Source organism: Capsella rubella, unplaced genomic scaffold (genome assembly GCF_000375325.1).
Source record: "Capsella rubella cultivar Monte Gargano unplaced genomic scaffold, Caprub1_0 scaffold_7, whole genome shotgun sequence".
Taxonomy (NCBI): Eukaryota; Viridiplantae; Streptophyta; class Magnoliopsida; order Brassicales; family Brassicaceae; genus Capsella; species Capsella rubella.
Window position 1 is genome coordinate 4,751,538 of NW_006238917.1, and position 26,970 is coordinate 4,778,507.

Here is a 26,970-nt window from a genome sequence, read left to right on the forward strand (position 1 = left end):
TGGTTAACTATATTCACTCAACACCTAACTAATAATTACAAATTCTGTTTTAAAGGAGGAAATACATAAATTATATAAAGACGTAAAGTACTGAAATAAACATAACTTTACATGGAAATATATGTTTTAAGGTGAATTTAGATGGTGTAACGGTGCAGCCATGGAGCTCCACGTCATCGAGCTTGAGAGCAGCTATTGTGTTGCCAGAAACAGAAGATGCCAACTTCTTATCTCTTTTTTTTCTTTGTCAAAAGCCAAATTCTTATCTTATGAATATGATATGGGGGTATTTTGCAAATTTATACAACTTTTTTAAATACATTTTTTCTTCCTATATACAGTATATAATAAAGTCATGGTCCATGGACTCAATTTCCAATTTCCACTTGGTTTTAATTTTGTCAACAAATTCTATTCAGACTGAATAAATATTTTTCTATAAATATATACTTAGTTGTGGTTTTAAAATAGCATTATCTTTGTTTACTTTTATAAAAACGAAGCTGATCCGTTGCTGACCTTTTCATGATAATAAAAGACAGAACACAGAAGAGGCTTAAGAAGGAGATTAAGAAAATAAAGGCGTTTCGTTACTTTATCTAAAACTTTTAGTAGTATTTTTAATTTTTTAGGTAGAGGCAGACGTTTCTTCTTCTTTCAAAATCATAACTTGTCCGGATTTTCATTTTGCACCTTACAACACAAAACACAACAAAATATACTACTATATATGTAATATACAAAATAAATTGTGTGTTTCTGTGTCTCGTGCTTCTTCTTGCACCACCCTCGACCCTCGATCTACTAATATTCTTACCCTATTCTGTGTTCTCTCTAAACCCCAAAATTTAATCATCTTCTCTCTGTTCTTTCTGGCCATTGTAGCACAAACCACCAATACAAAAGCTCTCTGCGGTCTCCAAAGGGATTAAAGACATAAGAGATCCATCCAAGTACTTACAAATCTCTCCAACGAGTACGTCCCTTCTTTTTTTCTGGAATCATCACTCTTGTTTGTTTCTTGTTTTTGCGTGTGTGTGTATCTAAAGGCATCCATTTCATAGATCTGCACCGTTTTTGAGTTACTATATCTGTTTTAGATCATCATACTTCTCAAGTCTTTTTGTATTTGTGTGTTCAATATTAGTTTGTTTAATCTATCATCACTTGTTTAGTTTAATCAACCACTCCGTTTCTTTAAATTATTTAAGCTTTTTTTCTTTCTTGAAAATGATAACGTGCTTTGGGATTAAGTGAAAACAGAGCAAAGGCCTTCGAAACCGAAAGTGATTAATTAGGTAAAGTCTTCATTACTTCAACTTGACAAAGAATATTCAAGATCTTTACCTTTTTCTTGTTTATAATCCTTGCTTTAAATTGGTGGGTTAAAGATTCAAGATCGATCATGATTACTATGTATTCAAAAAATTCTGTTATGATCTATAATATTGATCTTCATATTTTGATGATAGTCCTTCTTTCCATGAAAAAAATCATCATTTCCAAATCCTTCATTGGAACTAGACTTCAAGTATTTACTAATTAGGTGTGAGTTCTCATTAAATAAGCAACGACTGGTCAAGTGAATTTGGTTCCTTGTTTTGTCTTGTGTGTTGTTGTTGCAGTAAAAAAATGGAGATAGAGAACAAAGACAACACGACATTAAGTGATTCTGGGGGAGACTTCGACTGCAATATATGTCTGGATCAGGTCCGAGACCCGGTCGTGACTTTATGTGGCCACTTGTTCTGTTGGCCCTGCATTCACAAGTGGACTTATTCCTCCAACAACTCAAGACAACGCATCGATCAATACGACTGTAAGAGGGAACCCCCTAAATGTCCGGTCTGCAAATCCGATGTCACCGAGGCTACGCTTGTCCCGATCTACGGCCGAGGACAGAAAGCTCCCCAGCCCGGTTCAATGGTGCCGAGCAGACCATCCGGTCCGGTTTACAACGTAAGAGGGGTTGGTCAACGTTCAGGGGAAGGGGAGAGTCAACGGTACATGTATAGAATGCCTGATCCAGTGATGGGAGTGGTATGCGAAATGGTATACCGGAGACTGTTTGGAGAGTCTTCGAGCAACATGGCAGTGGCACCTTACCGTGACATGAGTGTCCGGTCGAGGCGGCGAGCAATGCAGGCGGAGGAGTCGCTAAGCAGAATCTACTTGTTCCTACTTTGCTTCATGTTTATGTGTCTATTTCTATTCTAATTTATAATCTCCTCTCTCAAATATATATATATATATATATACAAATTGGAAATGAGTATGCATATGCTATGTAATAACAGTGTGTGTGTGTATATATGTGTGTAAGAGTGTTGATTCCTTAAAATAGTATAAGCACATAATATAGTCCAAAATAAAGAAACGACACCAACTTGGCTAGCTTCTTCTATGTTTGAGGGGAGTATGTGATAGTGATGTGAGAGGAAGATGAGAGAGCATGGGGTTAAAAAAAGGAGGCTTATCTTCAACTCAAATAACCCATAAAAAAAGTTGATAGTGGCATTAGAATGATGTTGCTTACGATCGTCGGATTACAATCGTTTAGAAGAAGAACAAAACAACTTTTTATAAATTTAAATAAAGGGGGGTCCCTAGATTTGATTGATAACGGTGAATAAGACTGTTAGATAGAAGAAGTATAGACATTTATAATTTTAAATAAATGTATATGTATCTTTTTGGTACGAGTCTTTCTTTATACATTAAAAATGTTGCAAAGAAAATTGGTAAAGTGAGTGGATTTGGAGTGAGGCTGAGCTGGTTTCATTTAAAGCATTAGAGACTAGTCTGAGATGCGTTATGGGTCCGTTCCGCACCAGAGACAATCCCTCATTCTTTGGGATCCATTTTTCCTCACTTCAAACAGTTGTACTGTTGTAATTTATTTGCCTACGTTGGTTTACGTTTTGAAATGTTCGAATCTTTCTTGTCGGGATCTATAATACAGTTTCAAGTCTAAATATAAAGACAGAAAAACAAAGGCGAGACAAAAGAGTGAATTGGGCTTCAAAGTAATCAATCAGATAGTAGTAACCAAAGTAAAATGTAAATTTACAGAGAAACTGTAAAATGCGAGACGAAGCCCTTATTTACATGAGTTGTTTCCTACATTACAACTCCACTCGGTAGAAACGAACCATTTTCATCATTTGCACTCTCTCCTCCTGCATATCATCCACATTTTATATTTTCATTTACCACCAAGTTAAATATTGTACGACAATGGACATGGACATGCGGTGCTTTAATGTTTACCTGCACCCGAACCTGACCAGACTCATCAGGCTGCTGCGGAAAATGAAAACCTGTTGAGCAATTCTCCAACCTCTCCGGATTTTTCACCCATGCTTTTCTACCTTCGCTCACTTTCACCTGGAACCTCCATGTCTACCAAATCACATACAACAAGTATGTGTGTTAGATTCAAACCCGTTGAGAAAACTGCTCTTTGAGACAGTTGTGATTGTATCACACATATACCTGAGAAAGTGGAAACGTGTCTCTTTCAATCACACCTCCTTCAATGTTTATACCGGTGCCTTGGCATTCTGGGCAGAAAACCGAAAATATTTGCCAGCTCACATCGTTTGCCAACTGATTCCACTTCACACCAGTCTGAACACTATGCTTTGTGCATCTCTTTTTTCCTTTTCCACTCATCATCTTTCCCCCAAGTATTTCACTCTCACAGAAGAGAAACCAATGTACAACACATGACACGTGGAATAGGTGAAACGCCCCAAGGAGGTTTCTGCTGCCGCACACAAGATTTCCTGTCTTTAAATTTAGAATTGTTGCCGCATCTTTCCCTGGAAGCATCTTTTGCTTACAGACTTCGCATATCCTTTCCGAAAAGATCCGCTGTTGCCTCCTCAGCTCTCGTCTTACCGTTTTGTTCTTCACGACTCTTTTGCTCATGAAACTATCATCATAATCAGCTACTAGAGCTCTTGAAGAGTTTGAATTAAGACCTGAAGAAACCTCCTCAGAAGAGTCATACTGATTACAGAGAGATTCACTGGTGTCCTCTGGATCCGAAAAAGACTTCTTTCTCTTCCTGCAACTGTCCTCACCATTCCCTGATTCTACTGACTGACTACATGTGAGAAGTCGGCTTGGATCATCGAGCAAGCCCAGCCTACCCAAATTGTAGAAGTAGGAGAATGTGACGATAGCAAAGTCATGCTCAGGGACCACAGCCTTCTCATCATCCGAAGGACCCTCATCTCCTAACCACTCGCACCATAGTTTATCAATCCAAGTTGTGCGCCCTTTGGTTTCAAACAACCTGGCAGCAATTCTGCCAAAACCAATGAACTTTGCTTCCACATCAAGAGTTTTCTCCTTGATCAGCACACCAGAAATTAACAGATTATCTGCACAATGATTAGGTTCATCATCAGGAACCGCAGCAGGCTGGTTATCTCCATTTGTTCTGTTGTTATCATACTTGACAATAGCAAATCTTTCATCTTCACCGCAGTGCTGCAACTGACCGGGAACATCTTCACCACCGGAGATTGGAGGTTTCTCTTCTTCTACATCATCTCCGGTTGAACTATCAAAGAAAAGGACACCATCACTGAAAGGCCAAGGATTCGTGCCAAGAAGTGTGATTCTGGCACACGCCAATCTCTCTTTGTGCAGGTTTCCATTTAAGTGTCCAAGCAAGATTGTGTCGCTGTAGCAGGGAGCAAGACACAAAGTGCAGAAGAATACGAAACGTTTACCATCCTCACGTAGCTCAATGTACGTGTGACCTTGTAACCTCAAATTCTTCAGAGTAGTTCTAGCCAATTGCTCTTTCAGATTAACAGTAGGCTTTGGTAACCCTAATTCTTTCTTCCCAGCCATTCAGAGAGAAACAACTTCACAATTCAAAAAAAAACTTAACTAGAAAATACCCAATCCCACAATTCTCAAACCCTAAGTGTTTCAGAGGTCGAAACAAACCCTAACAAGTCACAATTACACTAACACAATCTACTAAACCCGTAACGAACAAATTGTTCACCAGCAGAGATCAATGACCTAGAAAAATACTACACAATTCCAGCTACGAGTATCACAGCTTCGATTGGATCTCGAAATTCAGATGCAAAGGAAAAAAAAAATCAAACCAAAAGGGAACAAGTAAAGAGTCAAATCAGCACAAATTGTTTCCACATATTCGAGGCATACTCGGAACAGGACTCATGGGGAATCGTTTCATTCGAACACCGGCTAGAAGGTCAACGCGAGCAATAGAACGATGAAGATGATGGAGAGAAGAACGCGAGTCCATCGCCGCCAACAATTCCATGTAATTCACGCGGAACTCGCAAACACAAAAAAAATCTCTCTCTCTCTCTCTCAGAGGAATCGGAATTGACCAGAGAACGGAGAAGAAACGACGGAGAAATTTTGTGTTCAGAGCGGTGGTTTGTTTTTCGTAAAGAAAAAGAAGAAAGAGGAAAGAAAAAAATGTTTTAACCGAAATTGAAGAAAGCCCACTCGTGATAAAACTAATTCTTGTATTTAATATCATTCACGAAAAGCAGGTGAGCGCCATTTATTCACCGTTGGATTTTATATGGACGGTTGAGATTCACTTATAGGTGTGGAGGAGATTCGAATTTTCTGAAAAGAGATGCTCTCGTCTCGATGAGTCTATTGCGAGATTTGGATAAACTTCCACTTTTATAATTTTAGTTTATTTAATGCGTAATTAACAATTAAAAATGAGTATAACTAATTCCTCTCTTTTAATATATTTCGGTATTCAACCCCTAACTTTAAATATCTTTGCAATTTACCCCCACATCTTGTATGAGTAATACGAAACCTTCTTTTTGTTGGTTTAGGCCTGCCTTCAAATTGGGCTGGAAAGAGGCTGTAAGGCCCAAGCAGAAAAGAAACTCAGGTGGTAACTTTTTAACGGCTTGTAGACGAAACAGAACGAGACAGGAAGCTGAGGGAGAGCATTGTCTTCATTATTAACATTCGTTCTGATTCTTCCACTAAGATCTATGACAAGATTTTTCAAGTAAATACTCATTATCAAAAGATAGAGAGGGTGAAAAACTACTTGTTGATGGTGTAGCCTGGCATTACGATTTGTTATCTCTTCTTCAATCACTATTTGAAACTCTTTTTTTGTTTTTGTTTTTTCTTGGCGAATAGAAAAGAGAGTATATATCATTAGAATATTATAATATGAAAGTTTAGCTGTTACATTTGTATACGACCTAGTTATGATGGAGTTTTGCCAAGAAAAAAAAAGAGATAGGAAGACAAAGAAACATTGAAAAACACTATATGAAACTAGGTTCTGCTATATTTAGTTTATAATTTTGAACTCAAAGACTAGGAGTAGATGTGGAATTTGTATAAAGTCAAAAAGTGTGGTGTAAATCGGAAGAAGGGGTGGGAAGAAGAATGATCGGATTATGATGTGAACTGGATAATATCTATCTTATTATTTTTGCAACCTTTTTTTTGACCACTTGCTTGGTCATCCGTTTTTACACGAAATATCTTTGATAAAAATCGACCAACCTTATGTCATTAAGGCTATATTTGACAACTACTATCACGGGTCGGTTTGTGTAATTTAATTTTGACCCGATTGCAAGTTATGGATAGTGACATACAATATTGCGTTAAGGCCAAACTTATGAAACAACTACAGCTCAATAAAGCCCATACATATATGCATTAACATATTAACATATCGATAAAAAGTCCAATAAATTTTTCGGTAAGGTTTTGCCGACTCTCAATTCAAATGAACATTAACATCGCTAATGTTCCCTTAAAAGGAAAAAAACAATTAAATTTAGAATCGAACATGTACTCAAAATCCAAAAAAATTGCCTAATTTTCAGCTACATCATATCACATTCCCAATAATAACGCACCATTGAAATTTCCGTAAACATATCCTTAATGCAAATTAGCAATATCTAAATCTTTTTTAGCAATACCTAAATATTTTTCGAGTATAATATTTAAAAACATATAGTTTTCACAGGTCGAATATTCCTGCTATATGCGATTCTGAAAAGGAAAGATGATGTCCGTGATATATTCAACTTGATCAAGGTTTTTTCGGGGTAGGTTTAAATCGATTCACTTATTTTCCCCTACTATAAATATATGACTTCTATATCGTATTTCTTCACCAAACTCGACAATATTCTCTAAACCATAAGCAAAAAAAAAAAAAAAAAAAAAAAAAACAAATAGGCTGCTGCATATATCGCTTATTATGACTGGTGTGACCTTGGAATTGATTGTCTCTGATGACAAGGTTAGTATATATCGCTTATTATGTGTTAATATCATTGTTGTGTTTCATGCAGTCCTAATATATGTACTCTTACAATTTCCAGGGTGTCAAGATTCATGGTGAAGAATATAATCCCGTGAAAGTTTGTGAAGATTAGTGAAAATAGATTTAACTGAAAAGAAAAAAAGTTTGATCATACGGGTCAATTGTTATATCACATTAGAACTCTGAAACCTTTGGTACCTTGGAGAGGAGCAATTTGGATCTAGGGAGGAATTTCTAAACATAGCTTCCTCAGCTGGCTAATTTTACTCAACCGTTGTCCTGCAGAGGAGGACATAATATAATTATTAGTTGGGGATTGACAACAGACCCGATTTGCCTTCTATGTAACAAGACCACTTATTTTTTTTTTAATGTACTTATAAGTGTTGTATTACTAACTTTACTTTAGCAATCAAATTACAAACCAATTCGGAAAGGAATAATGACACACACACACACACACTTAAAAGAGATACATTTAAAAGCTTAACGACTCAAGGAAGCAGCTGCCTTGATTCAGTCACATATGCAATGAGATCAACCTTGCCAAAACTCAGCAAAACAATCTATTATCTAGAGCATACGAAATCGAACAACAAATGCTCTAATTGTCAATCCAAACGAGTCGATTCAGTATAGCACAACCAAATCGAATAATAACATAAGGCAAGATAAAAGCTCAATTCAAAGCCGACAATCGAATAAAAAACCATTATTTAAATCCTCTCAATAAACTAACCAGTACGGATTCGGCGTGATCACCCAAGTTCCTATCCTCCGTGTTCGCTTTTATCCCCCTTCGTAGCCATGCTTCTCCGAATAGCTCCGGCACTTGAACAAGCCACCGTGGATTTGAGAGAAGAAGACGACGGAGGCAAATAGAGATTTTGGGGTTGGGATTGAGGGAATAGTAACTCGGGTTTGGAGACTCTGGTTACGGGGATCGAACACTAGAAGTGAAATCTTTTTCTCCTCTCTATTCAACCAGCCAGCTAAATCTCTTCCGCCATCGGAGAGAGAGAGAGAGAGAGAGAGAGAGAGAGAGAAGACAAGGGGAGAGATAATCGTGAAAGAAAAAAAAAAACTTTTATGAATATAGCATAAATTCCATATTCATAATCATAAGTATGATTTTTTTTTTTTTTAAATGAATATATATGTACAATTCGGCATAATCAATTGGTACATTTCCTTATTATTAATTTGGAAATACATTTTAGAACATGATTATAATATTTATTATAGATAAAACTGTAAAATGCTAATTTATATAATTTAATCCCCTATTATTAAAACGAAAATACATTATTAATTTCTTAAAAACTAACCAATCAAAATGAGTATATAAATTTTGATATATAATTTATTCTATTAAATTATTATTCTAAATCATTATATTAGACCTCTAATCTCTATATGATTTTATTTTTCTATTACAAATAAATCATACTATCATCCATATGATAAAAATCATTTTGAATCCTATATGCAATTTAAATTTTTGGTTGTTAACATAAATAAACTTATTTTTTCAAAAATATAAAAAATAATATTAATTTTCGTTGCTATATTTTTAAAATAATATCTATACATAAATATCCAAAATAATAAAAAACCACAAATTTTTTATTTGTTTATGTATGTCAAAATTTAGCTAAAGTTATTCAAATTTATGTAATTTTTAAAGAGTTTTTTGGGTTTCTTGGTAGTATCTTATATAATATATTTTTCTTCACATATCTTAGCCTAAAATTTGGCTAAGATACCACCAATAATAGTGGTCTTGGGTTCTGAAATTCGCAAGCCAAACCGATTTGAATCTAATAGTACCCAAACCAAAACTAAACCGAAAATCTAAAATTACTCGGTTCTATTTTCCTAAACCCATATAACCTGAACGGTCCTACTCGAACACAAATTTTAATGAATAAATATAAAGGTAAAAAACAATTTATTGTCTCTTGGTATACCACGGGATAAAAAAAAATAACGTTGAAATGCTAATTTTGTGTATGTTTGTTTCGATGTTAGATACAGTAAAACAAAAACACATTATGCATCGGGCCCACTAAGTTTGCTAAGCAAAAATTGCTGAGCTTCAGCTACACACTTCTACTAAGCCATTAGAAAAGTGTAAATTCAAATCATTTCTTACACACTATTTCATCAATCTACAAATATTATTAGACACTATAACTGCAAACTATCATTAAACCATCCTCTATTAATTTCATATACTGTTTACAAAAAACCATGTAAAGATAGACACACATTTACATGTATTATCATACAACATATTAAGTATATATCTATATTAAGATAGACAATATAGATTTTCAAATATAACTATATTTATTCATATAATTATTTTAGTAAATATGAGTTTAATTATAGTACATTTTTTTAAAATACATATGTGTATTCAAAAAATTTTTAAATTCCACCACATATAGTCAATACCAAATACTATTAACTATTGCTAATTACACCAAAATATATATAACACTTTAACATCTATATTAAAAATAAGAAATTTACCACGGGTGAATTTGGTTAATACAACAACGTATATATGACATCGTAACATTTATATTACCTAACAAACAAAAACTTCATCATATCAATATACTAACTTATTTAAATAATCTACTAAAAATATATTTGTAGTATACCACATGGTTAATCCTAGAAAAATGTCTCTCATAAATAAAAACTTGAATATATAAACCAATTCATAAAATATTTTATGACACAAATATGTTAAACAATTTACTCGCTATGGTTCTATATAAGAGAGATGCATAAAATAATGGCCCCGTGGTGTACCACGGGGTAAAATCTAGTTCGAATGTATAAACCCTGCCTAATTAATTATTCATTTACAAACTTCATGTGAATCAGTAGTCGTTTTATGACTTTAACATCACTCATTCACATTCTGTAATCGTCTAATAGTAATACTTAAATCAATAATTAATTAGTAGCATAAAACTACGTACACGGAACTTTGATAAGGTACAAAAATTTACGAATCGTTTCTAAATTTTCTGTAGTATCCAATGATTGAAACTTCAGTATTCAGATAAAAAAAAAAAGAACAAACACGATGGATGGAGTGAAATCTTGGAAGTGAAAAATTTGCAAGCATTATTTATTTGAGTGCATACACCAAACAAAACCAGTCATGTCTATTTATATATAGTTTTGGCACCACTTTAAATACCACCATGTCTATATACACAATCATTTTTGTAGAAACCGTAATTGACGCTAGAAATATCTCTCCTTTTATAAGTTTTTATTTTTATTTTTAGATTTCTCCCATAGCTTTAAGAAAGTAACGTCACAGAAATGTAGGGTTTGTATAATACAACAAAAATAGAAGAAAGTAGTAGTAGTAGTAGTCATGTGCATTGTGATAAAACAATCAAATCGTGTGGATCCACTTTTTATAATTTTATATATTCTGGCATGAATGATAAATAGTTATTATTATCTATTGCCCCCACCAAAAGTTAATACTACTAACAAAGAATGAACCTAATTTGTCATTAGTAAATAAGCTAAGGTGGTTGTTCGTTACATCATACAAATTAGCGCAAAAACCGTTACCATTATATATTATTCATATGTTTTATAATGAAATGATTGATGCGTTGTGCTCACGAGATTGGCCTTCAAGATTTCGTTTGCGTAAAATATCCATATTACACTCACTATACAACCACGTTCATTGCTTTTTATATACTATACATATATATATCAAACAATACTCATTTTATATAAAATGTATTGAAAATATATATGTTCTCTTTTCTTCATATCAATAAATGAAACCGAACATGTAAGGGGGGTCTCTTCTCTTAACGGATTCCTATTCTCTACCACAGAATCTTTGCGGGAAATTTCAACGGTCGAATCTCATAAATGACCAAAACACCCCTTTTAGGTCCCCTCTGACAATGACACGCTGGATCGTGCGAAATCGACGCCTTAACTGTCGGTAGGTCCGATCCCTAGTGGCATCTCAACGTAAATAAGACCAACGGCTCAGGGACCTAACCGGTATTATACTTTATAAAACAAAAAGAGAAACCCACATAAAGCAGTTTGCTTCTCTTTTGGTCTATATAAGAACAACAACACTGACATATCAAACTCTTACATAACTCACTCACTCTCTCTCTCCCTCGGTAAACTAGCTTCTTTACTTTTCCGGCTCTGGTCGGGTAAACCAACTCCGGCAGAAAAATGCAGCTCTCTCGGGTCATGTTAGCTACACTCTGCATTGTCCTGCAGCTACTTGTTGGCTCGTCCGGTTTGGCTACGACCCATCGCCACGTGTCTAGCTCCCGTTGGCTCCCTGCAGTCGCTACCTGGTACGGAAGCCCCAACGGCGACGGCAGTGATGGTAATTAAAACTCAACTCACACTCTCTAGTGATATAGACTAATACTATAAGCTAATATAATATTATTTACCGGAATTGCGGCGTATAAAATGTTAGGAGGAGCGTGTGGGTACGGTACGTTGGTGGATGTGAAGCCGTTACATGCGAGGGTTGGAGCAGTGAATCCTATTCTCTTCAAAAATGGTGAAGGCTGCGGCGCTTGTTACAAGGTTCGTTGTTTGGACAAGAGCATTTGTTCCAGGAGAGCCGTTACCGTCATTATCACCGATGAGTGTCCGGGCTGCTCTAAAACTAGCACTCACTTCGACCTCAGTGGTGCCGTCTTCGGCCGCTTGGCCATTGCCGGCGAGTCTGGCCCTCTCCGTAACCGTGGTCTTATCCCCGTCATTTACCGCCGGTACGCATATATATATTCTCATTATATTTTGGTAAAGATAGTACTCTCAATTTCTCATTATTATTTAATGCATATGCTCCTTCAGTAACTAACTCGTGACAGTGTACGAGCAAATTAAAAGAAAATAGGAATTATTTAGAATTTTATGCAATGGATGTGAATGCATTAAACAAAAGAGGCAACTTTAACGGCGATCTCGTTTTTTATGGTCCCAACCATTTTTGACCGTTGACCCCATATGATCTGTGTATCTATCTCTTTTCTCTCACTGATATATTTTATTTTTCTTCTTTTTATGCTTAATAAAATAAAGGACCGCATGCAAATACAGAGGGAAGAACATAGCGTTCCATGTGAACGAAGGCTCAACTGATTTTTGGCTCTCTCTTTTGGTCGAGTTTGAAGACGGAGAAGGCGACATTGGCTCCATGCACATTCGACAAGTAACTCTTTTTTTTTTTTTATCTCTTTAATGACAAAACTCATGCACTCACTTTTTTAACTTTCCTTTTTTCTTACCACAAAGCCACTTACGGAGTCACTTCCACTTCAAAAGTCTTTACTTTTTTATAATACTAAATATGAAAAAGGAGGAAAAGATCTTAGTGGAGTGAGCATAATGATGAATCTTTATTGACCAACTACTAGCTAGAAAAGGCTCACCACACCACTTATTAAAAGTCTTCTAAAAAGTAACAATAAAACAGAGTCAGAGTGAGAGTGTAAAAAAACTGATGGGTTTTCTTGTGATCTGAATGTTTTGGTGCAGGCAGGAGCAAGGGATTGGTTAGAGATGAAACACGTATGGGGAGCCAATTGGTGTATTGTCGGAGGACCACTCAAGGGACCATTCTCTATCAAGCTCACCACTTTGTCCGCCGGTAAAACACTCTCTGCCACTGACGTTGTCCCTAGAAACTGGGCTCCCAAAGCAACTTACAGTTCCCGTCTCAACTTCTCCCCCATTCTCTGAATGTCTGAACCAACTCTTCTACATACATAGTCAAAGACTATTATTGTTCCTATTACTACTCGTGTGATCGTGTTTTTTGAAGAGAGAAACAGAGAGTGACTGCTAGCCGAGGGATGGCAAGAAAGAAAGTTCATCCTGATCCAACGGCTGTTACGTTCTCTCCTCTTCCTTCTTGTGTTGTGGATTTGTGTGTTGTGTGTGTGTGATGTGTCGGTGAGTGTGTTAGAGTCACTGTAGCCATCTCCAAAGGGGAGATAGAGCTAGGAGTAGTATATGGTGGTGTCATGTCTGTTTTTGTTTCTATATAAAAATTCTTGTCACTATCTCTTTCTATTATGGGACATGACATAATATATCATATGAATATTTATCACTATCTCTTTCTATTGTGGGACATTACACAATAATGTATCATATGAAATTATAATTATTCTGTCCACTAATTTAGAGAGAGCATTGAAATTCTTCCAGAATCTTTTAGAGTATTTCTTCTTGTTTTTCCCTCTCAAGACCCAAGAAATAAAATAGATGCTACGAAGCTTCAAGCTCCACTACTGTTTCAGAAATTGAATTTGGGTTTGTTCCAAACTGATTTGGACAGCTCTAAACGGTCGTCCTTGACGTCTTTTTCACCATTAGTATCCTTTCTCCCGTTGTTCTAGGAATCTTTGGATGGAGGAAATGGAATCTATAGGTAGCGAAGGATTTCGTCTTTGAGGTTCAAGAAAGTACCCTATCACATTTTTGATAGATAAGCCTGTTTCTTGCTGCATATTTTCTTACCTATGTTCTTCTCAATGTTGATGGGAACCTCACATGGGATTGCTTTCCAGCCGTGCTTGTCAAATTATTTGTGGAAGCTAGTGTAAAGCTGCATGAGACACCAAATCCAAGTCCAACTATCCAAGTTATACACATGAACATTGACAAAAATCAAGTGAAGTCAGACTTCAGAGGAATGTGCCAATTTGGTCCGCGTTTTAATGGTTATTAGCCTTGTTGTTGTTGGTCTCGAATAGATATTTTTTTCCCCTTTTTATCATAGAAAGCCTCTACTTCAACTATGATCTGATCAGGCATCTCCTTTTCATTCTCCTCAAGGTGACTTAACCAGTTAGAGCCAAAATATCAAAGATCAAAAACTGGGATATAGTCCATAAATGTTAATAGTCATGGTGATCAAGGTAGTATACGATTCAGTTTCGACATATACAGTAGAAAAGGCTCATAGTCAAATGCAAGAAGATTTGACCCTATAAGATAGTTGGACAGCGAGAAATTTATGGGTAAGAGAAAAATGAAAAATGTGATGACATGCTTAGAAGTAAAAGAAAGTAGACATTGTTCATTATTGGGCTTTGGGCTTAGTTTAACGCTCATCTACCACCACAATACTCAGAACGCTAACTCTTATCATCATGAGACTGATATCACTAATAAATGTGTTAAAATCATAATGACATATGAAGATATATGAACTAACGTATAATACATAGGCTCTTACAGTCAGTCTAACTCCAAATCAGATTGATGGAGGAGACTATGAGGAGAACAGATGTTCATATCGAGTTAAATAAAACCTTAACTTGGTAAGAAGACAATAATAAGATATAAGAATTGAACGTCCAAACAAAGACTGACTAGCATTGAAAACCCTATTCCCAGCATCTCGTTTGATCGGCCGTAGCGTTCCCGGTAGAGAGAGAAAGCCTTCACGATGGTTGGTTGGCCAGAGGGAATAGCTTGGTCATAGATATTGGCAATTCTAAAAGACCTTTTCTTGTTTCGGTTGCAGGATGTTTACCTCTAGGAAGGAGGAGGATTCAGTATACTTAAGCACCCTAGTTAATGGGATTGTTTTTTTTCCACTTACAGATACAGAAGAAATTCTGATTGGTTGAATCAGAGAGCACTTAGCAATATAGAAAAAAGGTTAAAAAGAAAAAACACAAACTACATTAACCGGAGGCAAAGGGACAAGAAGCATTGAATAGTGGATAGTGATAACACGTGAAGACGCACGTGAGGACCCAATAGTCCGCTTACACGTCACCGAACCCCTCGTGGGAATCTCTCTAACCCGAGTGTCTAGGCTAGGCACCCCACCCTCACATAATGTAGCCAAGGTGCATTGTAACTTTGTTTTGGGCCGACCTATCGTTTCATTTGGGTGTAAAACAAAATAAATATACAGACAAATCACATTTAAAAACTCAAATAAAACCAAAAATTAAATTAAAAAAAAACAAAAATAGCGGGACCCACATGAGGGAGGTCGATAATTGAAGCAAAGGGTGACTCATCTTAGAGGATAGGACCCTCTAAGGCCGCCACTTGGTACCTTCCTTACTCATCCTCTCTCAATTTCTCACGAGACTTTCACGACTACCTCTTTACAAAACCTGGATCCCACCCAATTATCCATTCCACGGTATCGCTTTTTTTAGATCTTTTCGCATTTACCAATCTACCCCCACCCTCGTACCCCTCTGGCTATAAGTAGCAACCTCACCTCTGCTTTACCTTCCTACAAAAACCATCCATTTACAAAACAACAGATAGATACAAAAAAGCTTCTCAAGATCTTCTTTCACAAGGCTTCTCCAATTCACGAAGTACCAAAACTCGCTTCTAAAAGAAACACCATGAGTTATCTTAACAAGGTCTGGATGGCAGCATCATTCGTCGCCGTTCAAGGAAACGCCGATCACGGCGTCAAGTTGAAAAGCGGAATCACCTCCGCTCACCGTCTCCAACGCAGGCTTTCCTCCGATCTCCGTCCTCTCGCCGCCGCAGATCTCGCCGGCGACGGTATCCCATCTGAAGATAGACGTCATCACTCTTCTTCCGCTCCCGCCGATGAGTCTCTCCGCCAAGTCATGTACCTCAACTGCTGGGCTCAAGGCTAAAATTCTTTAATAACATCTCCCCATCTGAAGATGATGGTGATTAACTCCCTCTCATGAACTCGATCGCTTGAGTCAAGATTCTGGATGCTAACTGTATATAGTTTTGGTTTCATCTGGTTGATGGTTTGACTCGCTCTTCTGCTCATGGACTCCTCGTTTGAGTCATCTTTTTATGGATGCAAACTGTATATATAGTTTGGTTACGTCTCTGTGATTATTAGAAATGTTTGAAAAGTTCAAAGCTAAAGCGTTTCGATTCGATCATTACAACTACTCTGTTTCTGTTTCGCTTGTCTTTTTTCTATGCAATCTTGATAGCGATTACCACTTTAATTCAACTTTATCCACAGTGAAATGCGATTCTCTCAAATTAATTAAAAATTAAATAATCTCCAAAAGATTCCAAAACAATCGTTATCCAATGAGACAGACAAGTCAGTGACTCCATAATGGTATTATTTCTTTATTTATTTATTTATAGTGGTTTGTCATTATTGAGTTAGGTCTCTACTCTCTATTATACATCAACTAAATAATGGACTCCACCGAAATTATTTATTCACAGGCCCAAATATATGTATATATACCCTAGAGAAACTTGAGGACTATATAGGCCCAAAGCCCATATGTGTAACTGCTCGCTTTAAACGACATCGGAGCGTCTAAGCTTCATCGAACGGTTCAAATCTCGCGACGCTCCCTAATGGAGAAAATAATGAATTGAGTAACGTCTCCTTCATTTCCAACGGTCAAATAATCCTCAAGAAATACTCGCTTCTTCTTCTTCTTCCTCCTCCTCAAATTCGTTCCCCCCCCCAAAATCCTTGTAGAAAGAGTTCGATTCACTCTGAAAATGACTTCAGTTGAGGCTACAGAAACGCTTGACGCTCCTCCAAAGCTTCAGATCTGGAACAACGCTGCCTTCGACGATGGAGATTCCCAGATTACTTCCGCCATCGAAGCTTCTTGGTCTCACCTCAACGAATCGTTCGATTCCGATGGTAGCAAGGAGAATCAGTTCTCAATTTCGGTTTCCTCTTCCCTCCAATCCTCAGTCTCGATCACCGATCCGCGAAATGTTCATCAAGAAGCTCCGTCGGCGAAATCTAAAACCGCCAAGTCCAAATCCGCGGTTGATCGGAAAAAACGAGATATTGATTCAGAGATCGAAGAAGTAGAGAAGGAGATCGGACGCTTATCGACGAGATTGGAGTCTCTCCGGTTAGAGAAGGCTGAGCAGACGGCAAGAAGCATTGCTATACGTGGAAGAATCGTCCCCGCGAAGTTTATGGAATCTCAGAAACCGACAGTCAAATTCGAAGATTCCTCTCTCCCAGTATCCAAATCAAGAGCTACTCGTAGAGGCGTTAGTCTTGGACCGGCGGAGATATTCAATTCTGCGAAGAAATCTGAAAATGTGACTCCTCTTCAATCAGCTCAGAATCGACGCAAGTCTTGTTTCTTTAAGCTTCCTGGGATCGAGGAAGGCAAAATGACGACGAAGGCTAAAGGACGAACGAGTTTGAGTCTGAGTCCGAGGTCTCGGAAAGCCAAGCTGACGGCGGCTCATAAGCAAGCAGCGACGACTGTGGGATCAAAGAGAGCGTTGAAGAAAGAAGAAGGAGTTCTCTCATCAATCCAGCCTAAGAAGCTATTCAAAGACGATGAAAAGAATGTTTCTTTGAGGAAACCATTGAAGCCAGGAAGAGTTGTGGCTAGCAGGTACAGTCAGATGGGTAAAACGCCGACTGGAGAGAAAGATGTAAGGAAGCGGTCGTTGCCTGACAATGAAGAGAAAGAAAATTACAACAGGTCAGAGAAGAGAAGAGCTTCTGATGAAAATAACAAGAGCGAGGGGAGAGTGAAGAAGAGATGGGAGATTCCAAGGGAAGTTGATATGTATAGCAGTGGTGTGAATGATGATGAGACTCCTATAGGTAAGGAGCTACCTAAGATCAGAACACTTCGTCGTCTGGGAGAAAGCCCTCGTGATTCAGGTGCTGCTAAAAGAGTTGCGGAGTTACAAAGCAAGGATCGTAATTTTACGTTTTGCCAGCTTCTGAGGTTTGAAGAATGAAATGATCCGGTTTTCAAATTGAGTTACAAGACCTCAACTCTTGTTGTGACGTGACTTTGATTGTGAATTTGGTTGGTTTTGATTTGTTTTTCTGCTTGCTTTTGAATTGTAGAGCAAGAATCTTTGTTCGAATGCTTAATGTCATGTCTAATACACAAAGATTGTGAGTTTTGTTTATCTTTTTGTAAATGTCAACTTCATGAAGAACGATTCTTTTTGTAAAGGTTTTCCTTTGCCAAAAACATACAAGAAAGTTATATATAGTCACAAGGATGGCGCCAAAGCTTTGTGAGATTTACACCCAAAACACAAACAACAAAGAGAGGGAGTGACTGAATCTTTGGTTTCTTCCAAAGACAATCTCACAAACACATAACAAATTGCAGTAAATTGCAGACAAGCTCAGATGCGGCTTGAGTCCCTCCCAAATATGTACCTCCTTGTCCAGTCTGACACCACCAGAGCCCTCGTTCGCCAGCTAACTTGCTTGCTGCATTCATCACATCATTCTTGTTTCACCCGTAAATTCTGTACATATGCTATAATGAATAATAAGAGTTTCTCACTATTTACCTGGCATAAACAGAATACCAGAGCCACTGGGTGCTTTTTCCAGCTGAAACCCAGTCTCCAGGCAGTTCAGCAGCTGCTTGGTCTCCTCCCAATGGAGCAAATTGCCCGAAGTGCTTGTACCTGTAATCAAGCAACAAGGTTTCATATCTATATCTTTGGAAGTTTATGATGGTGCAAGATCCTGAGTTCATTAGATTGTTAGGCATACTGGAAGGGGCGAAACTGATGATGCCCGCCAGTTCTGAAGCGCTTAGGACCTTCAGGTTGCTCTTTACACTGCTCCATCCTGTTGAAGCATTTTGCAAGATAGGCACCTTGCTGAGCAGCAACCTATACAATCAAACAAGCAGACCATTGAATATGAGTTCCTAGACAAAACCCATGATTATACTCAATGGTGAAGGCACTAAGTACCTGAGCAGTTGCAGGCAGGGTCTTCATCTGTGTATCAACCTCCGAGAGAGCCAATTTGAATGCTTCTATGTCTACTTCCCGCCTTTTATTTCCTTCAGCATCGGCCAGCAGATCGTTAACATTCCTCATATGCTGGCTTTTCAGGTATAGCTCCACCTGCGGGTACCTCACAAGGATATCATCAACCACGTCATGCAACTCTTCCATGGTCAAGGTTCCTGAGTTGTCCACATCTGCAGCTTTGAATATGTTTGCAATATCCTCCTAAAGTAATCACAGAATCTATCAAGATTCAACATGCATATGAAATAAAAGAAACAACATCAACAGTCTAATAGGCTCATAGAGTACAGACCAGGATTTTGCGTTGAGCTATGGAAGCACAATCGCCAACTGCATAAACATTCTCACATCCTTTCACTTGTAACCACTCGTTAGTTGCCAACGCACGTCTGCCTTCTTGACCAACTTGCTCCATGAAGTCGCTGATAACCGGACGGGTTCCAACTCCAGTGGACCACAATATCAATCCATGAGGAAGACTTACGATTTCTCCACTTGATTTGATTTTCACAGTGATATCTTTATCAGACACAGAAAGCACACGCATTCCTGTCTGAACATCAATACCATCTCGCAAGAACTTTTGCTCAGCAAATGAACTGATACGTTCATCAAATCTGCAAACAACCACTTATTTAGCTCTGGATGACCAAATGGCAAAAAAGATCCACACAGTGTGTTGTTACTTACGAATTCAAAATATGATCTCCAGATTGAATGAGTGTTATTCTCACGAGCTCTTTGACTGACGGGTATATTTTGGTAATATCCTCTTGAATAAAGTCATGTAGCTCAGCTGCAAACTCCACACCAGTAGGACCTCCACCCACAATAACAAAATGAAGCTTTCTTCGTCTTTGATCCTCAGTGAGACCAGGAAGAATTGCTTTTTCAAAGCAATCTATCACTCCTCTACGAATCCTCTGTGCATCTTCTACTTCCTGCAGTGTTTTTGAATGAATTGAAGTATGAAACTGGGAGCAGGAATTATAGAATTCTTAACTTGAAACCATGTAAGTAACCTTGAGAAAATGACAGTTCTCAAGTACACCAGGAGTGCCAAATGTGTTAACTTGTGCTCCCACTGCTACAATCAAGTAGTCATATCCAAGTGAAAAGTCTTGGCTTGCTTCAGGATCATCCTTGAAAACTGGTCGACAGTGAACCTTTTGGTTAGCAGGGTCGATCTTAACACAATCTGCTTCCCACAATTCAATTTCCCCATTTTTCTGCCAACAACAACAAAGGCTTATAAACTTTACAGATGATGATGATGATGCATCTGTATATAGTCCGAAAGTGAGACTTTGTTACCTTCTTTGTTATATTACGGACAGACTCCACAATACTTCTAGCTTCAACAGTTCCACAAGTGACGCTAGGTAACAATGGTGTAAAGGCAAAGTAGTTCTGTGGAGACACAACCTGAACATCATAGGAAGTTATGTCGAGATCTTTAAGGAAACTTATACCAGCCCATCCAGTTCCAAGCACAACAACTTTCTTCTTCTTCTTCTTCTGCTCCTCCTTTTCATAAGCCTGTGCGTTAGAATCAGAGTATGCCACTATACTTCCACCGCTGCAAATGTGTAAAAATACACAACACACCCTCAGTGAGCAATCCCAAAAAATTGATATTTGCCAAGGCACAAAAATGCAGACACAGGTCTTGTTCATCCCAAGTAAAGAAATAGCTAAAGAGTTTACATAAGAAGCTAATCAGTAGTACTAGTACTACACTAAAGGTTTTTAAGGGATAGATTAAGATAAAAGGCGGTAAAAAGTCGAAGATTTTATATACAACGGATTGAGAAAAAGAATAATAAAGAAACGAAAGTCCCAACTTTTCGGAAAGTGATGACAAAGTTAACATCGGAGGCAGTGAAACCTGAGAGTGCCGAGGAGAAGGAGCTTAGAGGCAAGTGGGGCAGATCGAGAAACTCTTCCGAGAGAGGAAAGTAATGTCATTTTTTATGGTTGGGAAGCCTGAGCCAAAAAAAGAAGGTTGATTTTAGGATGACGAAGTTGAAGAGATCCAGAAATAGCTCTGACCAAGTTCAAGTACTGAACTTTTTGATAGAGACTTTTCTCGATGTTCAGCATTCCAGATGTGTTGGGTAAAGATTTATAATTTAACTACCGACTGATTTTTGAGGTTTTTAAATTGGTTTTTTAAACGCCATGTGTAACTTATGTGACAACTTCTAATCAACTCATTCAATATCGATTTGTTAACTAACCCACATGACAAGACCTTGTCATCATCTGTAATTGTATTATTTCTTAGAGATATTGTAGAGAGGGTCATTTGAAGTATAAGCACACTTCAAAGTCTAACAAGGGTCACAACTGGTTAAAATCAAACCAATTCAACATGTCCTTGCTTTTGTTAATTTAAGTTGTCCAGATAGGAACTAACTTGTTCAATCCATCAGTCAATTGTTAAAGATTCACAGGTTCTTAATGATTCTGATAACAATTCGCAAGTCTCAAACGAATACCAGATCTAGAAATCCATAACCAAAACCAAAACGAAGATATGAATAAACCAAGTGGTTTAGCGGATAATTTTAGAGGCTAAACTATGATGAACAAGTATGCCTCCACGTTTTAACACCGCAACTCAATATATGCCTCGATGACTAGCTTTATTTTCGTGGATTATATAGAAAATAAGCTAAAGGTGATGTGAGGCAATCTAGAAAAACAAGATCCTTTCTCCCACAAAAACCATACAACAAAATGCTAAGAGTCTAAGACACATCCACCAACAATATGAAACAGCTAAATGAAAACAACTAACAGAGAAAATGCGGACGGATGAGAAATGAAGAAGAAGCTGACTTCCATTATATAGGGTCATAGTGAAGCCCTAATTGTATGTAGCTCAAATCTAGGTGGACCGTTTCTAGCATAAAATAGCCCAACCACCATTCCACTTAATGGACTTTAGATTATACTAATGGGCCGTATTAATTAACGTTATCCAATTCGCAAAATAATCCTTTTTCTTGTATTATACCAGAAAATCTCTTCAAACATGGAGGAGTACAAGTACAAACACACAAACTAGTTTTGTTGGTCTCTAAATTTCTTTGTCTCAGCTGAAAATCAAACAATCATCCAAGTTAAGTGTCTGTATCCCGCCCATTTTGCAGCAAGCCGGACGCCAATGGCCAATGCTGCAGCCAACAACGGCATTGGTGGTGCCCTCCTTAAGTTCTGTCTCTCTTCCTCTGAGGAGGTTTTAGTTGAATTGTGATACATGGCTAGAGCCAGATACCCTGTGATGGCCACCACTCTCACCCATGGTTCGCCTACTCCTGCCAGAACAGCTGCAGAAGGAAGAGCCGAGGTCACATCGTCTCTCTTCTTTATCAACCGCGAGTATCCATACAAACCAAGCAGGACAGTCCAGAAGAATGGCTCCGAGATGTAACTCTGCACAGCTGCATACCCCACGAGACCCGCAATAGTTACTACATATGGCTGCTTGCTTATCGAGTTTGGCGCAACAGCTTCTCCTATAGCAAGCACTGAGGATGCAAGAAGGATCACGGTGGTTAACTCTCTCACAGGTGTGTAAGCGACAATCCCAGAGTAGAATGCCCGGATACTGTACATTGCAGTCTCTACAAGGCTGATGAGAGAAGTGATGGGATCGCCTATAAAATGGAAGACGAGGGCCAACGCGAACTTCAAAAGGTCTCCCACAAACCCAAGGATAGCAAAAGCCGCCTTTCTCCAGTTGGATAGTTCAAACAAGACTGCTCTCCAAGCGTACATAAGAAACCCAAGTGCTGCAACAGAAGATCAAAATGTTTGTTACTTATTACTTCATCCATCCAAAGATCATTCATGTTACTAAATATATTCCCCTAATCCAACTATGCAACAACGTGTATACACAAGAAACCTCAAATTAATAAACCACCATTCAAATGCTAGAAGCTGTTGGTTTTGAAGGACAGTCCATCCATTCAGAATCTTAAGGGGGAAACTAAAACTAATCAAACTCTCAATCAGAAATGCTCCAGCAATTGAGAACAGAATAGCATCAATATGGAATTTTTAAATCCAAAATATGATTTTGCTGTTCATTCGAGTTGTTATCAATACGAAAAAGACAAGCTAAGCCAGAGGTAATGGAAAGTACCAACAAACCAAGGCCATGTAACAGGGCTGTCCGGAGCTTCTTTGGTCAAATATCTGAATCTATCAGGCATCGTGCTCTCTCGCCTCGCAAATCGCTCCGCCTCATCTTCAATCCCACCGTTTTGTGCATTTCCTTTCTCGCACTTCGTCGAAACCCTAAGTCTAACAGTCGGAAACTTCCCCGGAACCCCGAAACAACGGAGACTCGCGCCGGCATTTAAAAACTGTGGCGGAGCAAGTGTGAGCTTATTATCACCATTAAGATAAGAAAGACGCGACGAAGGAGAAAAAGGAACTCGAGAATTGCGGCAGAGGAAGGAAGAAGAAGAAGAAAGAGATGAAGAGAGAGCTAAGAGCGTCATCGTCGTCCTGAGCTTCTACGCTTTCTCCGAGAACAACAAATAGCTCATTACAGTAGTCAACACTGGGCCGTCACATATTGGACTTAGGCCCAAAACCTTTCTTACTATTACGGCCCATATATAATAGCAGAAGAAGAAAAAGGCATTAAGCGTTTGCCCTACCGTTGCAGTCCCCGCCGAGAATCGAGTAGCAGCAGCAGCCATGGCCGACGTAGTTCAGTACCGCCTCGAGCGGATGGTTGACGAGCTTGATGACCTAGAACGTAGAGGAATCTTCACGCGTGCAGAGATTGCTGAGATCGTGAAACAGAGGCGTAAGTTCGAGTACCGGTTAAAGCGACCGAGCCCACTCAAAGAGGATTTTATAGCCTATATTGACTATGAGGTTAAGCTCGACGAGCTCCGCCTGCTACGGAGGAAAGCGGCGAAGCTTGAGTCGACGAAGAGAAAGAAGAAATCGGTTTCTGATTTCGCTGGTGTGGCTAGGATTGTGGAGATTTATAGATTGGCGACTACGAGGTATAAGGGAGATATCAATTTGTGGTTTAGGTATCTCGAGTTCTGTAAACAGAAGAGGCATGGGAGAATAAAGAAGGTAAAGCTTTCGAATTTGATTTTCTTACTGCTTAGTTGATGTGTTTTTCTTTGTTGGGTATGTGTGGATGTTTGATTGCGTTTATCTTATCTACAACATGTGTAGGCCTTGGCTCAAGCTATCAGGTTTCATCCAAAAGTGGCTGGAGTGTGGATATATGCTGCGGCTTGGGAATTTGATAGAAACTTGAATGTTGCCGCAGCTCGTGCTCTTATGCAGAATGGGCTGAGAGTGTGTTCAAACTCTGAAGATTTGTGGGTGGAGTATCTCCGAATGGAACTTACTTACCTTAATAAGCTGAAAGCTCGTAGAGTTGCCCTTGGTGAGGATAAAGGAAGTTTGGTGCGTGACAAGAAAACTGCCGAGGATGAACAATGGAAAGATGAAAATAAGGAGTTGTTCATGTCGCTAGATGAGAAAAAAGAAAATGAAAAAGAAGAAAGTGACGACTCTAATGTTGAAGATGTTGAGGATGTGACAGAGAAAGTTGATGTCTTTCGGGAACAAGGGTCTAATGTTCTTCAGGCTATCTATAGTGGAGCCGTTGAGGCTCTTCCATCTAGTTTTGACTTGAGGAAGCGTTTTTTGGAGATTTTAGAGGCAACAGACTTGGCGCATTCAGATGAAATCCGCAATACCATTCTAAGTGACCTGAAGCGTGACTTTTCCAAGGACCCTCAATACTGGAATTGGCTTGCTAGACATGAAATTGGTGGTTGTATTAGCAAAGAGAGAGGCCTAGAGTTTACAAATCCTCAAATGCAAAAAGCTATTCAGGTAAAACTCATCTTGTAACTGGAAATAGATTTCATTAAATGACCAGAAGCCTGTTAACGAAAATTGTAGCAAAGTTGTCCTGCACTTCCTTGAAATAGATTATATTGTTCGAATTTTAGTCTTGGTTTTCCTCTCTTTTCTGTTTGAACTTGAAGTCCTTAGTTTGATAATGTCGAAGAGAACGGGAGGAACATTGCTTGTGTGGGGATTTTTCTTTAGAACTGTCCTGTCTTACCCTACCACATTCTGTTTAGGCTTCTAGTATAAAGTACAATATCTGATAGGTCTTAAATCTTGTCTCATGAATACAGATTTTTGAAGAGGGCTTGCAAACTGTTACTTCGAGCTCTATGTTTGAGATTTATATAAAGTTTTTGATGGAGACAATAGCACAGTCAAATGGTGACGATGATGCAATTTCTCCTTCTAATTCGATTGGGGACTGCATTTCACATATCATAAATGTGTACCAAAAAGCTGATCAGACCGGGTGTTTGACGGAGGAGCTTGCTGATGAATATGTTTCTCTGTACTTGAAACTAGAAAAAACTCGTGAAGCGCAGAAGCTAGCAGAAAAACTTTGCGCTGGAAAATTTGCTGGATCAGCTAAGGTGTGGCTTTCAAGAGTTTCCATTGAAATAAGATCACTTTCAGGGAATTCAACTCCTAGTAAAGCAGAATTGCAGACAGTCTTTGAGCTCCTTTCAAATGCTTTGAAGAAAGTACCAATCTCAGAATCTGAGAGCTTGTGGCTGATGGTAAGTGACTACTATATTTTCTAGACAATACCTAGTTTGTTTATATATAAGGCTACACTAACAAAGTGCTTCTTGTATTGCAGGCTTTTAAATTCTTTGCTCATCAGGGAACTTATTTTGACAAACTTGTAGAGATGTCCATCCTATCAGTAACCAAAAGCCATGGGAGCGACCATGTGTTTTCTCTTTCTTCCATGGTGGTGAAATTTGTTCTTGAAACAAAAGGGAACCACCATGCGAGGAAGATATACAAGAGGTAAGTCACTACTCCTACTCCATCCCCTTGAATCACTCAGCCACTTTATTCCCACCAATGTTACCGAAAATTTGCAGGTTCCTGACTCTTCCCGGTCCCAGTCTTGTTCTATACAAAACTTGCATTGAAATAGAGACCAACCTTGTATCACTAGGTGATAAAGATAGTCTCAGTAATGCCCGGAAGCTGTATGATTCTGCTGTTGCAAGTTACAGTCAAGACGTGGAGCTGTGGAAGAATTACTACTCATTGGAGACAAAGGTAAGCTGCTCCCTGACTAAAATCCATACTCTTGACTTAATGTCAAGTAATATGTGACCATGTATCTGGTGTTTATTGTAGATGGGAACATCAGAGACTACCAATGGAGTGTATTGGCGGGCGAGGAAGACTCTGAAGGATTCGGCGGATTTCGTAGTTGGATCTGATTTGTAGGTAGTTTGATTGAAGAAACACTATGTTTTGCCCCGTATTTATGGATGTTGGTCTCAGTTTTGTGATCCTTAAGAAAGTGAATTTTGGTTGTAAAAGAGCAGAAGACGATGTACTGCTTTTATGATTCTAGTTCTCTACTAGACACATTTTTGATACAAAAAATGTTGATGCCCATGGCCATGCTCTAGAGTCTCTTTGGTTTCACCTTTCACATATGATGAATTCTATTCTTTTTGGTCCTAAGTAGGCTGAAATGACAATGTTAACGTTGTAAGATTGATTCATGGTTCATGCTTTTTGCACGCACGCAGTTTGTACTTATTTCACTATCCGGTTGGGGTCTGCTTTTCTAAAGCGATAACAGACTCTTAACCGGAGACAAAAGGAGGTTTGGTTCTATACACTTATTTGCTGCATCATACTATACTTTCTTCTGCGTTTCTTATTTATTCCTCTCTATACTTCACTTTGCAGAAGCCTCTATA

The 26,970-nt window shown here is 38.3% G+C and overlaps 8 protein-coding genes and 2 long non-coding RNA genes across 12 annotated transcripts; 6 read left to right on the top strand and 4 right to left on the bottom strand.

The window, feature by feature from the left end:
* Window positions 1-616: 616 nt before the first annotated feature.
* On the top strand, window positions 617-2,341 carry LOC17879114 (E3 ubiquitin-protein ligase RMA2). Of its 3 annotated transcripts, none has more exons than XM_023779658.1 (3): window positions 617-976; window positions 1,255-1,298; window positions 1,626-2,341. In XM_023779658.1, exon 3 carries the CDS (start codon window positions 1,633-1,635, stop codon window positions 2,215-2,217), a length of 585 nt encoding a protein of 194 aa, XP_023635426.1. In that variant the 5' UTR covers window positions 617-976; window positions 1,255-1,298; window positions 1,626-1,632; the 3' UTR covers window positions 2,218-2,341. The 3 variants fall into 3 exon arrangements, with proteins under 3 accessions (XP_023635426.1, XP_023635427.1, XP_006284530.2); XM_023779659.1 differs by having other exon boundaries at window positions 1,264-1,298; XM_006284468.2 differs by lacking the exon at window positions 1,255-1,298 and having other exon boundaries at window positions 619-976.
* A 653-nt stretch (window positions 2,342-2,994) lies between these two features.
* LOC17880937 lies at window positions 2,995-5,512 on the bottom strand. The gene is made up of 3 exons (XM_006283479.2): window positions 3,496-5,512; window positions 3,271-3,402; window positions 2,995-3,179 (listed from the first exon to the last, which is right to left on the bottom strand). Exons 1-3 carry the CDS (start codon window positions 4,867-4,869, stop codon window positions 3,126-3,128), a joined length of 1,560 nt encoding a protein of 519 aa, XP_006283541.1. The 5' UTR covers window positions 4,870-5,512; the 3' UTR covers window positions 2,995-3,125.
* Window positions 5,513-7,190: 1,678 nt separating this feature from the next.
* LOC111829557 lies at window positions 7,191-7,766 on the top strand. Its single transcript, XR_002832929.1, has 2 exons — window positions 7,191-7,306; window positions 7,389-7,766. It is a non-coding gene; the product is annotated as an uncharacterized LOC111829557 (long non-coding RNA).
* On the bottom strand, window positions 7,429-8,395 carry LOC111829558. The gene is made up of 2 exons (XR_002832930.1): window positions 8,070-8,395; window positions 7,429-7,609 (listed from the first exon to the last, which is right to left on the bottom strand). It is a non-coding gene; the product is annotated as an uncharacterized LOC111829558 (long non-coding RNA).
* A 3,089-nt stretch (window positions 8,396-11,484) lies between these two features.
* LOC17879604 (expansin-B3) lies at window positions 11,485-13,525 on the top strand. Its single transcript, XM_006284283.2, has 4 exons — window positions 11,485-11,741; window positions 11,838-12,138; window positions 12,452-12,581; window positions 12,908-13,525. Exons 1-4 carry the CDS (start codon window positions 11,582-11,584, stop codon window positions 13,109-13,111), a joined length of 795 nt encoding a protein of 264 aa, XP_006284345.1. The 5' UTR covers window positions 11,485-11,581; the 3' UTR covers window positions 13,112-13,525.
* A 2,096-nt stretch (window positions 13,526-15,621) lies between these two features.
* Window positions 15,622-16,358, top strand: LOC17878427. The gene has a single exon (XM_006284788.2). It carries the CDS (start codon window positions 15,757-15,759, stop codon window positions 16,018-16,020), a length of 264 nt encoding a protein of 87 aa, XP_006284850.1. The 5' UTR covers window positions 15,622-15,756; the 3' UTR covers window positions 16,021-16,358.
* A 449-nt stretch (window positions 16,359-16,807) lies between these two features.
* Window positions 16,808-18,276, top strand: LOC17879312. The gene has a single exon (XM_006282569.2). The coding sequence runs from the start codon at window positions 16,874-16,876 to the stop codon at window positions 18,095-18,097; it is 1,224 nt and encodes a 407-aa protein (XP_006282631.1). The 5' UTR covers window positions 16,808-16,873; the 3' UTR covers window positions 18,098-18,276.
* Window positions 18,277-18,429: 153 nt separating this feature from the next.
* LOC17879846 (external alternative NAD(P)H-ubiquinone oxidoreductase B1, mitochondrial) lies at window positions 18,430-21,257 on the bottom strand. Its single transcript, XM_006285622.2, has 9 exons — window positions 21,036-21,257; window positions 20,462-20,726; window positions 20,170-20,376; window positions 19,838-20,088; window positions 19,440-19,764; window positions 19,085-19,348; window positions 18,879-19,000; window positions 18,671-18,790; window positions 18,430-18,587 (listed from the first exon to the last, which is right to left on the bottom strand). The coding sequence occupies exons 1-9, from the start codon at window positions 21,113-21,115 to the stop codon at window positions 18,500-18,502; spliced, it is 1,722 nt and encodes a 573-aa protein (XP_006285684.1). The 5' UTR covers window positions 21,116-21,257; the 3' UTR covers window positions 18,430-18,499.
* Window positions 21,258-22,137: 880 nt separating this feature from the next.
* Window positions 22,138-23,670, bottom strand: LOC17878222. Its single transcript, XM_006285611.2, has 2 exons — window positions 23,304-23,670; window positions 22,138-22,947 (listed from the first exon to the last, which is right to left on the bottom strand). The coding sequence occupies exons 1-2, from the start codon at window positions 23,662-23,664 to the stop codon at window positions 22,259-22,261; spliced, it is 1,050 nt and encodes a 349-aa protein (XP_006285673.1). The 5' UTR covers window positions 23,665-23,670; the 3' UTR covers window positions 22,138-22,258.
* A 157-nt stretch (window positions 23,671-23,827) lies between these two features.
* On the top strand, window positions 23,828-26,776 carry LOC17879565 (U3 small nucleolar RNA-associated protein 6 homolog). The gene is made up of 6 exons (XM_006282507.2): window positions 23,828-24,259; window positions 24,365-25,036; window positions 25,348-25,794; window positions 25,878-26,050; window positions 26,128-26,311; window positions 26,393-26,776. Exons 1-6 carry the CDS (start codon window positions 23,867-23,869, stop codon window positions 26,483-26,485), a joined length of 1,962 nt encoding a protein of 653 aa, XP_006282569.1. The 5' UTR covers window positions 23,828-23,866; the 3' UTR covers window positions 26,486-26,776.
* The last annotated feature ends 194 nt before the right edge of the window (window positions 26,777-26,970 follow it).

What these genes read in the sequence shown, in the direction of transcription:
- LOC17879114 (XM_023779658.1), top strand. Translation starts at nt 1,633, where the DNA reads ATGGAGATAGAGAACAAAGACAACACGACATTAAGTGATTCTGGGGGA.
- LOC17880937 (XM_006283479.2), bottom strand. Translation starts at nt 4,869, where the DNA reads ATGGCTGGGAAGAAAGAATTAGGGTTACCAAAGCCTACTGTTAATCTG. An exon ending in ACACGTTTCCACTTTCTCAG is followed by an intron (nt 3,403 to 3,495) that starts GTATATGTGTGA and finishes GTGATTTGGTAG; the next exon opens with ACATGGAGGTTCCAGGTGAA. An exon ending in CTGGTCAGGTTCGGGTGCAG is followed by an intron (nt 3,180 to 3,270) that starts GTAAACATTAAA and finishes GATGATATGCAG; the next exon opens with GAGGAGAGAGTGCAAATGAT.
- LOC17879604 (XM_006284283.2), top strand. Translation starts at nt 11,582, where the DNA reads ATGCAGCTCTCTCGGGTCATGTTAGCTACACTCTGCATTGTCCTGCAG. An exon ending in CAACGGCGACGGCAGTGATG is followed by an intron (nt 11,742 to 11,837) that starts GTAATTAAAACT and finishes ATAAAATGTTAG; the next exon opens with GAGGAGCGTGTGGGTACGGT. An exon ending in GCTCCATGCACATTCGACAA is followed by an intron (nt 12,582 to 12,907) that starts GTAACTCTTTTT and finishes GTTTTGGTGCAG; the next exon opens with GCAGGAGCAAGGGATTGGTT.
- LOC17878427 (XM_006284788.2), top strand. Translation starts at nt 15,757, where the DNA reads ATGAGTTATCTTAACAAGGTCTGGATGGCAGCATCATTCGTCGCCGTT.
- LOC17879312 (XM_006282569.2), top strand. Translation starts at nt 16,874, where the DNA reads ATGACTTCAGTTGAGGCTACAGAAACGCTTGACGCTCCTCCAAAGCTT.
- LOC17879846 (XM_006285622.2), bottom strand. Translation starts at nt 21,115, where the DNA reads ATGACATTACTTTCCTCTCTCGGAAGAGTTTCTCGATCTGCCCCACTT. An exon ending in CTTCTCCTCGGCACTCTCAG is followed by an intron (nt 20,727 to 21,035) that starts GTTTCACTGCCT and finishes ACACATTTGCAG; the next exon opens with CGGTGGAAGTATAGTGGCAT. An exon ending in CCCTGCCTGCAACTGCTCAG is followed by an intron (nt 19,001 to 19,084) that starts GTACTTAGTGCC and finishes TTGATTGTATAG; the next exon opens with GTTGCTGCTCAGCAAGGTGC.
- LOC17878222 (XM_006285611.2), bottom strand. Translation starts at nt 23,664, where the DNA reads ATGACGCTCTTAGCTCTCTCTTCATCTCTTTCTTCTTCTTCTTCCTTC. An exon ending in TACATGGCCTTGGTTTGTTG is followed by an intron (nt 22,948 to 23,303) that starts GTACTTTCCATT and finishes CTTCTGTTGCAG; the next exon opens with CACTTGGGTTTCTTATGTAC.
- LOC17879565 (XM_006282507.2), top strand. Translation starts at nt 23,867, where the DNA reads ATGGCCGACGTAGTTCAGTACCGCCTCGAGCGGATGGTTGACGAGCTT. An exon ending in AAATGCAAAAAGCTATTCAG is followed by an intron (nt 25,037 to 25,347) that starts GTAAAACTCATC and finishes TCATGAATACAG; the next exon opens with ATTTTTGAAGAGGGCTTGCA. An exon ending in GCGAGGAAGATATACAAGAG is followed by an intron (nt 26,051 to 26,127) that starts GTAAGTCACTAC and finishes GAAAATTTGCAG; the next exon opens with GTTCCTGACTCTTCCCGGTC.